At 35.2% G+C, this 15352-nt stretch overlaps 2 protein-coding genes across 2 annotated transcripts; both read left to right on the top strand.

Moving 5' to 3' along the window:
* Nucleotides 1–3228: 3228 nt before the first annotated feature.
* Nucleotides 3229–9601, top strand: LOC106644967 (trypsin epsilon-like). The gene is made up of 2 exons (XM_089597310.1): nucleotides 3229–3382; nucleotides 8853–9601. The coding sequence occupies exons 1-2, from the start codon at nucleotides 3229–3231 to the stop codon at nucleotides 9599–9601; spliced, it is 903 nt and encodes a 300-aa protein (XP_089453436.1).
* Nucleotides 9602–10852: 1251 nt separating this feature from the next.
* LOC106644973 (trypsin-1) lies at nucleotides 10853–11739 on the top strand. The gene is made up of 2 exons (XM_014360698.2): nucleotides 10853–10898; nucleotides 10997–11739. Exons 1-2 carry the CDS (start codon nucleotides 10853–10855, stop codon nucleotides 11737–11739), a joined length of 789 nt encoding a protein of 262 aa, XP_014216184.2.
* Nucleotides 11740–15352: the final 3613 nt, after the last annotated feature.

The raw sequence follows: 15352 nt of genomic DNA, 5'->3' as shown, positions 1-15352 counted from the left end.
TGCACAGCCGCTGCTGCGCAACGCTCTGCGATCGATACGCATGGCTCTCTCTCTCTCTCTCTCTCTCTCTCGAGAGAGAGAGAGAGAGAGAGAGAGAGAGAACGAGAGACAAGAAGGAAGAGTATATAGACTCGTAGACTACTGCTCTATATATGTGTGTGAGTCTCAACCTCGAGGCTCTATCTTTGTGTTTGTGTGTGTATGTGCGCTCGAAACCGGTGTCACTGCACTCGATGCCTGGTTTCGTGTTTTTTTAGTTTTTGCGTCATCTTAATTTCCCGTGGACTTCTTTGACGTGCGGTCAAAACGTTTGCGAAACTCAAGGGTAGTTATAGTAGGTCTACTCCGGATTGCTTATTTGTCGAGGTAGATTCAGGGCATGGCTCTTTTATCGAAGACCAGGAGGTATGAGGTGTGCAGGGCGTGCTGTTACTTTTTTTTTTCCTCAAAGAGATTTTAAAGTATTTTTTACCTAAAATTAATATTTTCGGTATGCATTACGATAAACATCATGTTTCTTGAGTTCGTTGTAATTTTGTTTTTGAACGCAATATGTAAGGATGAGTTAAACAATCATCAAACTGTTTCTAACACTTTCCCACCATTTTTTAACTATTTTTAACAGTTTGTTAGTCTTTGCGTCCAAAAAATTTACAGTCGGGTAAAACAACTTTATATAACGTTGTTTGTGAAAAATAAAATTGTAAGGATTTGAACCCAATAAGCGTCATATTTATGTTATTGTATTTTTTTATTTGTTTGACAAGTATTGCACGTGAAATTCGTAGAAAGACTTTTTAATTACTAATGTGAATTGTATACCTACTTCCTAATCTATGAGCAGCGAGTTGAAACAATCGCGAGGTCAATGCTTTTTTATTTTTAGAGCACACTCATTAGGGCAGTAGGGTTCAGACTTGTTTTACTTTTTGTTCAAACGCTGGGTGGGTATCACGCAATTCTAAAAAAATGCTGTCCTGAGACATTGACATTTGTTTTGAAGTCATCGTTTGTAAAATGAATTTGATTGATTTAACGACACCAAGAGCTTTGTGCTATTTTATGGGACGATAACTATGAAAAATTACATGATCATTATCTGAATAATTTGAATGCTTTATGTTTCAATGATGACGTAAAATTTTCTACCAAATAAATATTAAAAAATGTTTCTATTTTCGATCATTGTGATAGTTGCAACTACAGCTTCAGCCTGTGATCATCATTATTTTGACGTTAAAAAACAGCCATATTTTCTACCGAATACTTTAATATTATACAACGGTAAATAGAATAATAAAACATCACTTTTACGAGGAAGACGGCACAACATAATATACGCTTTTACGGAGACTCGTAATGCCGTGCAATCGGCCCACAAGAAAGTTATGACTTTTCGAAGCAGAAAAAGTTTTAGTTTACGAGATTTGTAATTTGAAAAAAAATTTGTTACAAGTTTAGTAAAATTACATTGTATCTACTATTAAGAGGATGATTTGTTGGGTGGGAAGCATGAAAATCTTTTTTTTTTTATCACAACGTCAAAATAATGCCAAAGCCATTGATGAATTATTGGACAGTCAAAAGTTTAACTTTTACAGTACTTGCAATTTTATTAGAGGGGGAGGAAAGCAAACTTATCAGGCAGATACTTTCGTATGAGTTCCATTACGAGTCATGACATAGCGTCTTGAATGCACGAACAGAGATTAGGATCGGCCATTTATCGTTCTGCGATTCTTTGGAGCTGTAGTCAAAATATTTGAGTATGCGCTCAGAGTCTCCTTCATTATTATTCTAGTAAACAAATACGTTTTCTCACAACACAGTTGCATTGGGTAAACTTCTCTAAGAAATTGTACTTCAGATATTTCAAATTATATAATAAGCTAATAAAGCAGGGGTTTTTGTATACTTTAATTTGTGGTTGAAAATAAAAATTATCCATAAAAATTGTATTTCAATGAATTTATAATTTTTTGTGAAAGGTAGTACTTAATGTTAAGCTCCTAAATTAATATTAAAACGCAATAAATACATAGTAAAGATAAATCTTTCGTACCTATTTTTATAAGTATACATTTAAAATTATCTATGTGATAAAAAAAATCTTTATGAGAGTATAAATTTTGAATAAAAACTCATATCTAAATGTGTGGTAGATATTTTACTTTTATCGTGTTTTTTATAACTTATTTATGATTATTTTTTTCTGCATTGCATTTGATAGGATGGTGCAAACCTAATTCTGCAGTCCTACATATTTTAGAATATTTTATTGTTTACAGATGAAACTAATAATATTTTAGTATGTTCTACTTGATTTCGTTTGAAATACGCAATAACACATGGATTTCTCCAATTCAATGCAAAATTAGGTTAACGTCTTCTGTAATATATGTGTCACAATTACCACACTTCTTTCGCATTAAAGGTGGATAAAATTGAGTTTTGAGTTTTATATTCCACAATGGAGCGTTAAAAGAACGTCTTCCAAACTTTTCAAGCAAAGCACTATTGTTTCCTGGCTTTTGTCCACGCAAAGGAATAAAACTCTCGTTCAAAATAATATAAAACCACAAGCAAAAAGTATTCACTCATGTGTAATTTTTAAAACCTACAGTAAAGGACCATTCCAGCTAGTACCTCGAAAGATTTTCTCATCCTCCAGACCAAAATTTTCTTATTTCCTAAAAAAAAAAAAAAAAAAAAAAAAACCATATTACCCACAGCTCCATCACTACCATTACAAACAATCTATCCTTTCCCGATTACTCGATCCACTTCGCGACTCGCATTATCATACACCCCCATTGTTCCCCCTTTCTACTAGACAAAGAGCTGGCGTATAGTGTATAAAAAAAAAACGCTATTCCACCACGTTATTATAATTTTTCCGGATGTTGCTCAAACTCGCGCGCCGGAAGCCGAACGCGCACACGTACACGTGCCGCGTATCCCTTCGAACCGCGGCTATACATAAACTTGGCCTGCCGTGACGCTCGCGCGTGTTCTCGCTTTTGTGCCCGATGTTTGAAAAATCAAGAGTGACAGGATCACGTGTAGAAAAAAAATAAAGGGAAATTTACGCTACAGAGCCCAAAGGAATGCAGAGCCGAGCAATTGATGAGGATAATTGAAAAAAAAAAAAAAAAAAAAAAAGAGAGAAAATGGTAAAATTACCGTAATGACGAAAGTAGGGATGAAAAATCGATGTGTTACTAGCGAATGGTAAAAAGTCGAGCACAGCCGAGCGAAAGAGAAGAAGCGTCGGGGCTGCCAAGTAGTGGAAGACAGGAAGGAAGGCGGGGTAGGGTGCAGCCTGGTTTTTCCTTGAACCTGGCGAGCCACCAGCCATTGACCGCTCGCTCGTGGCGGCCAAGCTTGCCCTATCTCTCTCTCTCTCTCTCTCTCTTGCCTCATACCGTATTGTGTATATACACATAGTTATACGTACAGGTATGGGAGGGTCTTCACTATGTACATGCATATGTATACGCGGACCTGTCGTCGACGTCTCGCACGCACGCGAATGCTACACTTCTGCCTTCCTTTCTCTCCCTTTGTATCTTTTGGTCTTCTGGACAGGCACTTTGCTTTTGACGATGCTGATGATGATACCTGCACCTAATACCTGTAATGTGTCCCCACGACGATGACGAGGCTTGAATGAATCGCTCTGCTGGGATGAGGTGGTTTTTTTGTCTTGTGTATGATTTGTTGTCGAGATCTAGGACTGGTTCGTCGTTGGACGGAGATTTGTCCGGCGATTAATGCCGTTTTGCCGGTCTTTTTGTCTACTGCGAATTGCACATTTATTAATTGCACCTCATTCTGAAAAAAGAGTAAGGATGGAGGGGTGCACGTGGAAGATACGTTGTAAACTGGTGATCGGGTTGGAAACTTTTATATTAGACTTAGGGTAGTAACTTTGCGAGCGATTCAAATAAACACTACAATAACAATGTGTATAGATCTCTATTGTTCCAAGTATGTACAACCAAGTTGTCCATCTAAAGGTATTTTTTATTCCACGTTTTTAACATGAAATAGATCTTGAAATCAACAAATACCTCGACAAATACCATTTTATAAAATTTGTTTCGCTTATGTGTTTAAGAGAAATGTTAATTTACAAAATAAATATTTGAAATAAAACAAACAAACGACTAGTCACTCCACTTTTGTCTTTTGTCAACTAGGAACCTTACATTTTGTATTATGTATAACGAGAACGTATTTAGTGGACTCTTACTCTAGGAATAAGCTGGAATGTTGGAAATACAATAAAGTTGGACTTTCCAAAGATCTTTTCAGTACTTTTACTGATTAAAGACGTTCGAAATTTTCAGTTTTTGATGTGACCCTTGATATTTCCTGTGATACTTTAATGACGATTCTTTAAGTACAGACCAGTGAATAATTTATGTGATATTGTCATAATTATCTTATACCCTACCTTACTAGTTTTGTTTTAAATTTTTACTTTCTAGATTTAGTACAATATACTATCACATAAAATATCCCGTTATAATATGCTACGAAACATATCATCAACTAGTACACATCCACGCACCAGAGGATAAATTCACGCTCCAATTGAACCTGTGGTCGCGTTAAGACATTAACTTGGACTTCATCCAAAAAAACCAATCTGTGCGGAAAAAATACCTCGTCAGCTCTTATAGAGTCTCCGCGAGTTTTGCGCATAAGGGCGTTCGTTTTCCCTTGACAGCGGTGGCTGATGCTGTCGATCCCTGCCCCTTCCCCCATAAGCATGGAAAACGCGCCAGACCCTAGGGCAGTGGCTCTTTTTTCTCTCGTCTCCTTGCCGAGATTATACGCATCTAACTCTCCAGAACAAAAGTCCGCAGTGAGCTCTCCGTCAACAAGTTCCTTTTGTGACGAGTCTTTCCCGTCTCCTCACGGCTTCCTTTCTCTCTCCGTCTTGGAAACTTTTTTTTCCGTATCAGAGGTTGACTCGCTTCTTTTCTGCTGATGTACGGAGCGTTGTAGAAGAGACATTGCAAGTGAATTAAATTGAATACCTGCAACGTAATACTTTTCCTAGATCGAGATGACGAAATCGCCGTGAAAACGTGAAAATAAAACAAAAAGACGTTTTCGAATCAGTTTCTTAAAGAGTGAGGTTGATTGTATCGTGTTGTTAATTACCTTTTGAGAAATATTTATTTTTCAAGAAAAAAAAAACATCTATTAATAACTTTGCGCGAGTGCGTTGTACACACATTTGAAGAGAAATTTTCTAATTTGCGACCGGGGCCTTAGCTCGGGTGTTTCAAAATCCAATTAAACTTATCTAAATGGAATTTTTAAGTATGCCGCGTGTAATAACCTGAGAACAGCTACCACCTGACTGTTTGCTTTACCCAGTTACACATTTAATTTAATTCAGGTGCGCGGGCTGTAGCTTAGCTCCACTGAACGTTATTGAATGTGGAGATACACGTTCATACAGATTAATTGGCGGTTGGACCTAACTGTATGTACTCGTGGAACATTCTTTATTTAAGACGGACGTTATTACAAGTCTTTAATGATTGTTAATGATAATAAAGAATTGGTATGTATTATCCTTTCTGTTAAGTTAAATGTTCATACCACTACGTGCACCTAATAGAGAGCTATCTTATTTTCTAAATCATTTTATCAATTCTTTTTTTTTATATGTCAAATAGTGTACTGAGCATACATACGAAATAGTTTTTTTATGGGGTATGGTCAATTTGTTATCAGTTGAAATTTCAATTCATATAAAAAACTGATGTCACGTGGTATGATGTGAGAACTTACTTCTAAATTGTCTAGGGTTCGTTCGGTTCTTTCAGTTCTGTAAATATCAGAACTTACCTAATTTTTTAACGTCACAATTCATTATATGCTGATATATTATTTATTGGTAGTAATACAAACTCATAAGTTACTTATATGTTTAAATAACTTTCGATAGATTTCCTGATATTCCTTAAAGAATTCTGATCATTTATAATCAAATATTGTTCAGTAATAAGTTCAGTAATTTTCTGCTATACTCTGCTGTATATTATTAACAAAACTTGTTCAAATGTAGCGTAATGACGTCTTAAGACAAAGTTTGACGTGATGTAATTGTAAGTCAATAAACCTCTATGAATTCAAAAGTTCTTTTATCATAGTCACGTGATAATGATTTGATAGACAGCTGCATTAAGATGCACAGAAAATATTTAGTCCTAAAGTTACTCGTTAAGGGTGTTATCGTGATATTTTATTTTCTATAGAATTGAAAAAAAAAAAATTACGAGACACTTATTTTATCACTACACATATCATATTGAAATTTTAGAGGAACTAGCTTTGTAGTTTTTGAGGAAAAAAATCTTAATGTTTTTCTGTTATACACGGGCTTTTATGGAGAGGTTGTAGCGAGCTCGCTGCCAAAGGTACGCATTCTAACAGAACTCGTTTGATTTTCTATAGATTTTTGTAAAAAACTCATATGCTGAAGATGACTATATTAAGAAGCATTGCTCAAAATTTCAGAAGGCCTAGCTTCATAGTTTATGAGATATTGTAGTGTAAATTAGCACATTTTGCCAAAAATTTGATCAAAACCAAGCAAACAGATGACTAGACTCGAACTGCGCATGAGCGAGTACATTCACTCATAAAAATTTATCGTTACGGGAAGAGAAGGGTGTACAATCAGATTGGATCTTGATACATCAAATTTTTAACGCGTGTTTTTGCGCGTATTTTACTACGATAGCCCCCTTAATAGTTGATGATTTTGTAATCAATATGCGTGTATTTAAGATTACTACAGCAATTGAAAGCATCAGTTAGTTAAATCTTGCTGCACCACTTCTTTATTGAGTAAAACTGAGTTTAATTAAGTTTTGTGGAGAAAAAATTTCTTGGAAATTTATTTGAAGCTTACATTTTTGTAAATACAAATTATAAACACTTTGTATGTCAATAATAGTTACAGAAAGTAACTACTTAAATTTTAAAAGGTGTATTTTAATCCTATCTCAGTGCTCGATAATGAGCCTGGATCTCTTACAGTTATAATAAAACAATGATCTTTATTCAATAAGGTTAACCTTTTAAAAATTCTTATTAGCTAAAATGCTCTTGATTCTAATACTTATACAAAAAAAATAATAATAATAAGGAATTCATCTTTTTGTACACAATCATACTTCTTACTCAGATTCGATCATTATTAAACAATCATGAGAAATCATTCTTGTTTTCCAAATACAAGTGACCATTACTATATGTTAATTTTGTCATTTATTATTAAGTATTTGTTACACAGTGAGTTAACAAACATAATGGTGAGCAAAAGTAGAATTTAGTTGTTTTCACAGACTACTGTTCATCCACATTGGGCTGGCCGTTGACCCTCAATTAAGTATTATATAATATAAAGTGGTCCAAACACTCCTATCAAAATATGACCCTAATAAGTATCCTTACATTTCTACAGAGAGAGATTTCGTTTAGTGATTCAAAATTTGTATTCCAGTTACATTCTGACTGCTGCTTAATACATACTTGTTTGAGCTGGCTTCCTATGAAAATAGACACCACCCAGTACATAAATAAAAATATGTAGTTTTTGTACTGACGTACCATTCGTTTTTTTATTACGACCCAGCTACTTAAAATGTCTTAGACGAAAAAAAAGTCCAGACTAGATTATGTAATCTTCATTCATATCTCTAGCAACATAAATAGAGAACGAAGCTGGTTGATTATTTGTACTGTATTTTTGTACATTTCAAATAGCCAGGCGTATGATTTACAGATTTCCATGTTTTGTCAACTTTTAGAGGTCTATATTCTGATCAATCACATTATGCCAGAAACAATCATTGTGGTGAGAGCTTCTTCGTCAAAGCTAATGTTGATCCTATGATTTTTACTGTTATCAACTCGTACAGTGAGTAATGTGTGAAATGCCTTTCCTTAATAGTGATCATTAATGTGATGTATTGACACTGTTAAATCGTTGAAAACCTAAGGAATAATTAGTAAAAACCTTTGGTTAACCATTTTATTATAAAATACTATTGACCTACCCGTGACATAGAGACGAGTTATTCTGTACATCGCATTAGTGACCTACAATTTTTATCACGCAATTACGATTTATGCAGTTGAATCCTTGAAAACATAAGGAATTATTCAGAAAAAACCTTTGGTTAATCGTTTTATCACAAACTAATATTGACTTTTCCGTGACACCAAGACGATTTCTGCTTTATATCGTACTAGTGACCTACAATTCTTTTATTATGCAATTACTTACTCTTTAATCTTTCTCATCTATACCTTCTCATAAAGTTAATTGCAAAAAACACTTTCCTACAATAATACCAAATTTGGCATTAAACAGGCAGACATACAATACACATACATGGAATAAAATTTATTTTCTTATGTAAAAATGTATCACAAGATTTATACATGATATATATTTACATTAAAAATCAACAACAAGTTTGTGTACTTTACGTAAAAGATTGATCAAACTGACATTATAAACGTCTTATCTTACGAAATAAGCTAACGCAACCAAATCTTCGTGATAATATGATATGAGAATAAAATTTAGCTGTTAGGCAATCACAAGCTATTCTGACGTGCGTTAATTAATATGTTTCTCTTACTTAGCATCTTCTCAGTAGTTACAACTTTTAGAGGTAAGATTGACCATACCAACATACTTTTTTTGATGACTGATGCTTATCGTTTTCAAGTTCTATAAATGTTAAAGTACAACAAAACATTTATATTCACCGTAACATTAAGGTCTATCATAACAATTCTTTGAACTTTAGGATGCTTGTCCGTGGAGCAGTTGTTTTCCAAGACAGGTCAAGGATTAGAAGGTCGTATTTACGGTGGTCACAAAACTGTGATTGAGTTACATCCTTACCAAGTATCTTTACACAGCAGAGGCGAATACATATGTGGTGGAGCTATTATCTCTGCAGAATTTATCGTAACAGCTAGCCATTGCGTAAGCGACCCAGTCTCTTTCCTAAAGATTCGAGCAGGATCGTCATTTCGCTTGTTCGGTGGTAGTGTTCATACGGTGAAGGAAGTCTATCGCCATGAAGATTTCTGGGTGAACGAGCACGACAATGCTTTTTATGACATAGCTGTGATTCGTGTTAAAGAGTCTTTTCATTTTGATGATACTCGTTTGCCAATGAAACTCTTCGATGCTGGAGAAAAACTTAAACCAGGAGCTTTAGCTGTTCTGTCTGGATGGGGCGAGTTAGAAGACGGACGTCTACCAGTACAACTGCAAGCAGTGGTGCTGCCAATCGTGCGGAAGGAAGTCTGTGAAAATGCCTATAAAAAACTACAAGGTGGAATTGGCGAAGATCAAATATGTGCTGGATACCAGGGTCTCGCTCGAAAGGACGCTTGTCATGGTGACTCTGGCAGTCCACTGGTGGTTGACGACAGGCTTGCTGGAATCGTGACCTACGGTGAAGATTGTGCGCATCCAGATTATCCTGGTGTGTATAGTGAAATTGCTTTCTTCCACAAGTGGATTGAAGAACGTGTTACATTATAAAACCAAGTCTAAAGACAAGAAATCGAATTGATAAAACCATGTTTGTAATCTGAGCTGTTTTAACGCTATTGCTTGATTAATATTGACTTGTATTTGTTGAAGTAGTCAATATAATTATAACAAAATCTTGTGCCACTATTGATATACTTTATTGGACTGATTAAAACTGTTCATTAGAATCGACTGCTCGACTAACGTTTATGCTTTATAATTTAAAGTAAATCAGATACTTAATCTATATCAATTATTAATGGAAGAGATTTTGCGATAAAGTAAGCATTTATGCAAGGCCATCCAGTAAACAGGAATTATAAGCTTTCGCCATTACATTTTAAAGTGACCTTCATCTCTGTTGATTCCATGCATAAGCAGGATTACCTATTCATTGATATATATATATATATATATATATATATATATATATATATATATAGTACGATATGCTTTGCATGAATGAGAACACCAAAATTTAATAGGTATTTAACTAATTTATAATGATGCTTTGATGATTTTTTAAATTGTATTCTAGTAGAGTATAATGAATATTAAAATTTTATCAATGTAAACACTTAATTATGGATGGAATTCGTTGAGCTTACATATTCTTAATCTATACGTACACAGTATCAGTCTAATTATTTTCAGAGAAAAATATATTACCTAATGATTTCAAATAAACAATAAGTCGATCAAAATTAAATGTATCTTTCCTCAATCACAGTCATTATTATCTTCTTATCTTGTCCAATGATCAAAGCGAGCGTATGTATTTGCTTGCGACCGTTTTGAAAGAAAGCAAGTAGTTTTTTGAAACTATGTAATAGTAATTAGGTATATACCGATGTTATTGGTCCCAACAAATCATCCTGCCACAACCATTCATATAATGTTGATTGCTTTGTATGTACACCATTTGTACACACTTTTGAATGGTGATCAGTTTTTCAATGATATCTCATTGTAAAGCGTTTATCGGCATTTCGTCTCTTATACACCGAAAAGTATCACAATAAATAGGTTTTGGTTTGTTTATTACATATTTAACAACTATTAATTAAAAAAATTTTCATGAACGTATTAAGTTCAAATACCAAAGACTTTATCGATACAGATACTATTATTTTATATTTGTATTACCATTACTTTAAAGTCATTTAGATACTATCTCACTCGAGGACAAGATAATAAAAGACATATAAGATACGTTTCGATCGATTCCCCAATCAGTCGTACAACAAAGTCTCGAATAAAATGTATCTGCTTCTCGCAGTTTCATGTCTGCTGGTCGTTTCAAAAGGTGATTTTTTCCTATCATTACTCATTATTTACTCAGTTATTACTTTTATCGGACCTCTGTCACTCAAATTATCAACAGTAAACAACCCATCATTGTAGCTTATCCACTGGCTTCCAATGCCACGGAAAACGCTTTACCACGAGGACGCATCATTGGTGGAGAGCCCACCGTAATTGAAACGCGACCGTACCAGGTATCCTTACAGTACGGTGGACGACACAGGTGTGGCGGGATAATTCTCTCGGAGTATTGGGCTCTTACAGCCGCACACTGCAACATCTTTGATCTTAAGTACGTGCAAATCCGCGCTGGGTCGTCCTTTAACACGTATGGTGGTAGTATCCACAGGGTCGAGAAGATCATTTCCCACGAACAATTTTGGCAAAACAGCTTGGGCAATGGTTACTACGACGTCGCAGTGGTCAAGGTGCACGAACCGTTTGTCTTCAACGATTCTCGTCAGCCGGCAGACCTGTACAAATCCAACGAGACCATATTATCGGGGACCGTTGCTGTGATAAGTGGTTGGGGCTACACGGAGGAAGAACTACCGGTACAGCTGATGTCTGTAGGTCTGCCAGTCATCAGTAAAGATATATGCGATGATGCATACAAGCAGGAACAAGGTGGTATAGGTGAAGGCCAGATTTGCGCTGGATTATACGGGGTTGGTCGAAAGGACACCTGTGGAGGTGATTCTGGAGGTCCATTGACCATTGACGGGCGGGTTGCTGGTGTAGTTTCTTACGGTGCTCAGGACTGCGGTGATCCGATGTTGCCTGGAGTTTACAGTGAAATTTCGTTCTTTTTCGAATGGATCAATAAACATGTGGAGCGGTAGTATGGTTAGTGATGATTCAAAAATGTTAGTGTCGGTTGTGATGTTAATTTCATCGAAAAGTCTTATAAATAATTAACAAAGCAAAAGGTTTAATCATCGAATACTTGAAAATTGGTTTTAAAAAATTGTATTTTTAACCAGTAATTTGATACAGTGTTAAAAATAATGAGAAAGCTAGAAGTTGTAATATAATTTTCGACTGATTTCAAGTGGTTTATCGTGTTTAAAACGTTAGATTCATAACCAAAGAGACAAACCTGCAACAAAGAATGCGTTGCTAAACACCACTTAAAAAACTTCATTCAATTACTGTTTATGGTTTACAATAAAAATCGATTACATAAAATTTTTTACTAACAGTATATTCTAAACAAATATCATAATGATTTGATCTCATCTCCTTAAGTAGGTAATTTCTCAAAAAAATAATTACTTATTACTATTAGCATTACTTGTTTTAAAAAAAAGGTAGTTAATTATATAGTTTTATACTAGTGTTTTCATTTTTTATGGTATCCGCACATAATTTTCCATTATTGTGTTTGAAGGAAATACAGGCAACAGTTTTTTATTACAATTTTGATGTTATTAATGACGTTTTTACTTGTTTTTCTTGATTTGATCTGCACTAAAAAATTTTACAGCGTCACAACTATTTAGTCCAACAGCTAGTAAATGCCTTACTTCTTACTAAAAATCTTATCATTGTGAGATCATTAATCTTACTCTTACTAATATATAAAGCAAAGTCGCTAAAACCGTTGTAATCGCTAACCGCGAAAACTACTGAACCGATTTTGCTAAAATTTTGCACACTGATTCTTGACACTTCCTGGATGGTTTTAGTATAGTTTTTATCTTGAAAAACTTAGTAAACAATAGCAATAAATAAGCTCATAGTTTTGCAAAAATACGCCAGCTTTTCACTTTAGTTCAGTAGGATTCACTAGGTGGTGTCGACATCAAATCGAGGATACCTGCAACAGAATTGAATAAGTGTAGTTATAATAGGCTGGAGCGTCTCAAACATTTCTGGGTAGTCGTCTATTAGCACTTCATCGAGCTGCATCAAGAATGAAGATTATAGTCGTGCAGCTCGAATCCCGTCAAAAAGTATTAAGGTTTCGTTGACAGACTTTTTTGTTGGGGTATGATTTATGGAAAAATTGAGCAAGTATTAGTAGCATTTCAATTAAAATTCTGAGTTACAGCCCTAGTAAGAAAAAACTAACTATTACTTCTAATTTCAATAAGGCTAGACCTTGAGACTCCTTGATGACTCCAAAGACCATTTCCACTCATTCAATGATCGTTCAGCTCTTCATAAGATTCATTTGCACAAGTCTTGCAAACTCCAAGGCTCGCAGCTCTAAGAAAAACACGCGTTCTTTGGAAAAATAAGGTGAACACTTTCACGAAAAGCAAAAGAGCAAACGAGCTAGTAAAGACAAAATCTTCGTTGTTTTTTCGCGCTTTTATAACTACCGCGTTAATCACGAAAACTGTTTGCACTGCCAACTATAGTTTGTGGGTATGTATACGTGCACTGCTTACTACGTTTCCAAGAATTTCGCGTCTGAAAGTATCATCGTAAAATCTCATTCGCAATCAGCAAGCCAGCCCATTAAACCGGCTTCGAATGGTGAAACAAGAAATAACGTACATAAAAATAGAAGAAGGCCGGGAAAACAAAATCGTTAGCATTCCACCTCCCTCTTTATCCTCATTAACATGTGAACAGTGCACTTGGTCCATAGGTACAGATAAACATTCTTCTTTGAGCCACAGGTGGCGCACGTGTGCATTCGCTATTGGAGAACTGTGTAAAATGAAAACTTTGAAGAAGGACGCTCGACCAACCGGAAATCAACCGTTGCAAGGTTACGGCTCTCGAGGCTTCTTTACTTTGCGTGGATTTTTTTTTTTTACTCTCACTCGCTGACTTTATCGATCGCAGTGACGTTGAGTGACTCGCTACTTTGTGCCGTGCCGCCAGGCCTACGGGCAATCATTACACGATCGGGATGGGTATACCCTGGGCGTGTACAGCTCGTGGTTTATCTTACAAATGGATTTTTGAATTTTTATTCCAAATAAATACAAAAACATGCTGTGTGTAGATGACTCGAGTGAAAATAGAACTGGAATTTAGAAAGTAGCAGTGTTAAATATAGTTCGTCGAAGAATAGGATACCGGTACTTTTTCGATTTTCCCCTGGAAAAAACTATTTTTTGTTTTTGTTTTGTTTGATACATAAACTTAGGTTATTAATTTAAACGTTTTTTTATGACTACGCTAAATTTTACGAAAAATAAATTACCAAAAGTAAAAAAAAAACAAAAAAAAAAAAACACATTTTACAACCCCAAAACAGAATCCAGCAAAAATTGATCGGTTGATCGTACACTAAATGGTGAGATTCAAATGCACAACTAAAGACAACAAACAACTCAAGATGACCGTGTATCTAGAGAAACGGGTGTATCAATCGAAAGTATTCAGTTTCGTACATGTACGAAAAGCCGATCACTGAGGAGTTGTATACTTACTTCCAGTCAATGTAAAGTGGGCCAGAACGTCGCTCTGGGCCAGAGTGTGGTTTCGATTCCTGAATCGTCGGTGCCTTCGATGTTTGAAGTGTGTTGTGTGTATATGCTTGATACCGTCTCTCTCGTGTGAGAGAGCATTAATGAACCTTCATTACTCTTCACTTCTGGCGTCTTCCCGTGTATACATCTATATACGAGTGCAAGAGAGGGGCCATAAGGGCCACCTTTCTCTTTTTCCCAGAAACGCATTTTGTTTACGTGCCTTCGATATACATCCCTCGGGGCACAATTAAATTTGACGTAAAAAACGAGTGAACGTCCTCGTACGTGAGTACGTGTAAATGTTGTATGTGTGTGAACACTATGTGCAGTTATATGATGCGTTGCGCGGTACAGTAGTTAATGTAAGAAATTTATTGTGTTTTAAAAAACATTTTATGCACAACAAAATATAATCTAATGATGTTTTGGTGAAGATTTTCGCTGGGCAAAGATTTTGAAAGGTTTCGAGTTTAAATTTCGATGAAAAGTACAGGGTGCAGGCAAAAAATGTAAAATATATTTCTATAATTCCACATTTGTGCGATGTCAGTTTTTTAATACAAATTGGCATTAAATAAAAAATCAGATGAATGACAAGTTTTTTAACGTATGTTTTGATCAAACTTCATTAGCTCCTTTGGCAAAAAAGTATTATTTAGCTCAGTAGCAAGTATGGCTGTTCATGTAGGATGCCGGTTCAAATACCGATCAGGTGAGAGCTCGAGAATTAGACATTTTTGTCTGGAATTTGTTTTCAAGCTTCACGACTGGTTTTGCACCAATAAAGAAAATGTCGAGGAAAAAGGTAGGCTCCGTGTACATTTTGATTCGATGCAAGACTAGAGTTCTATGGGATCAGGGTGGAAAAAAGGGTACAAACGAATAGTTCAAAAAAGTTGTGTTATTAGTCGTGGTTAGGATTAACATCTTCTTCTCAGAAACAGCATAAAGTGTCCGTAAAATCACCAAAGTGAAAAAAGGTACAAGTAGATGAAAAATGAAAAAAAAAAAAAACCATATC

The sequence above is a fragment of the Copidosoma floridanum genome, unplaced genomic scaffold (assembly GCF_036245765.1).
Source record: "Copidosoma floridanum isolate Cflo_tuat_1 unplaced genomic scaffold, Cflo_Japanese_pri ptg000004l, whole genome shotgun sequence".
NCBI lineage: Eukaryota > Metazoa > Arthropoda > Insecta > Hymenoptera > Encyrtidae > Copidosoma > Copidosoma floridanum.
The sequence above is the reverse complement of the archived record's forward strand: the minus strand, read 5'-3'. Positions and strand labels throughout refer to the sequence as shown.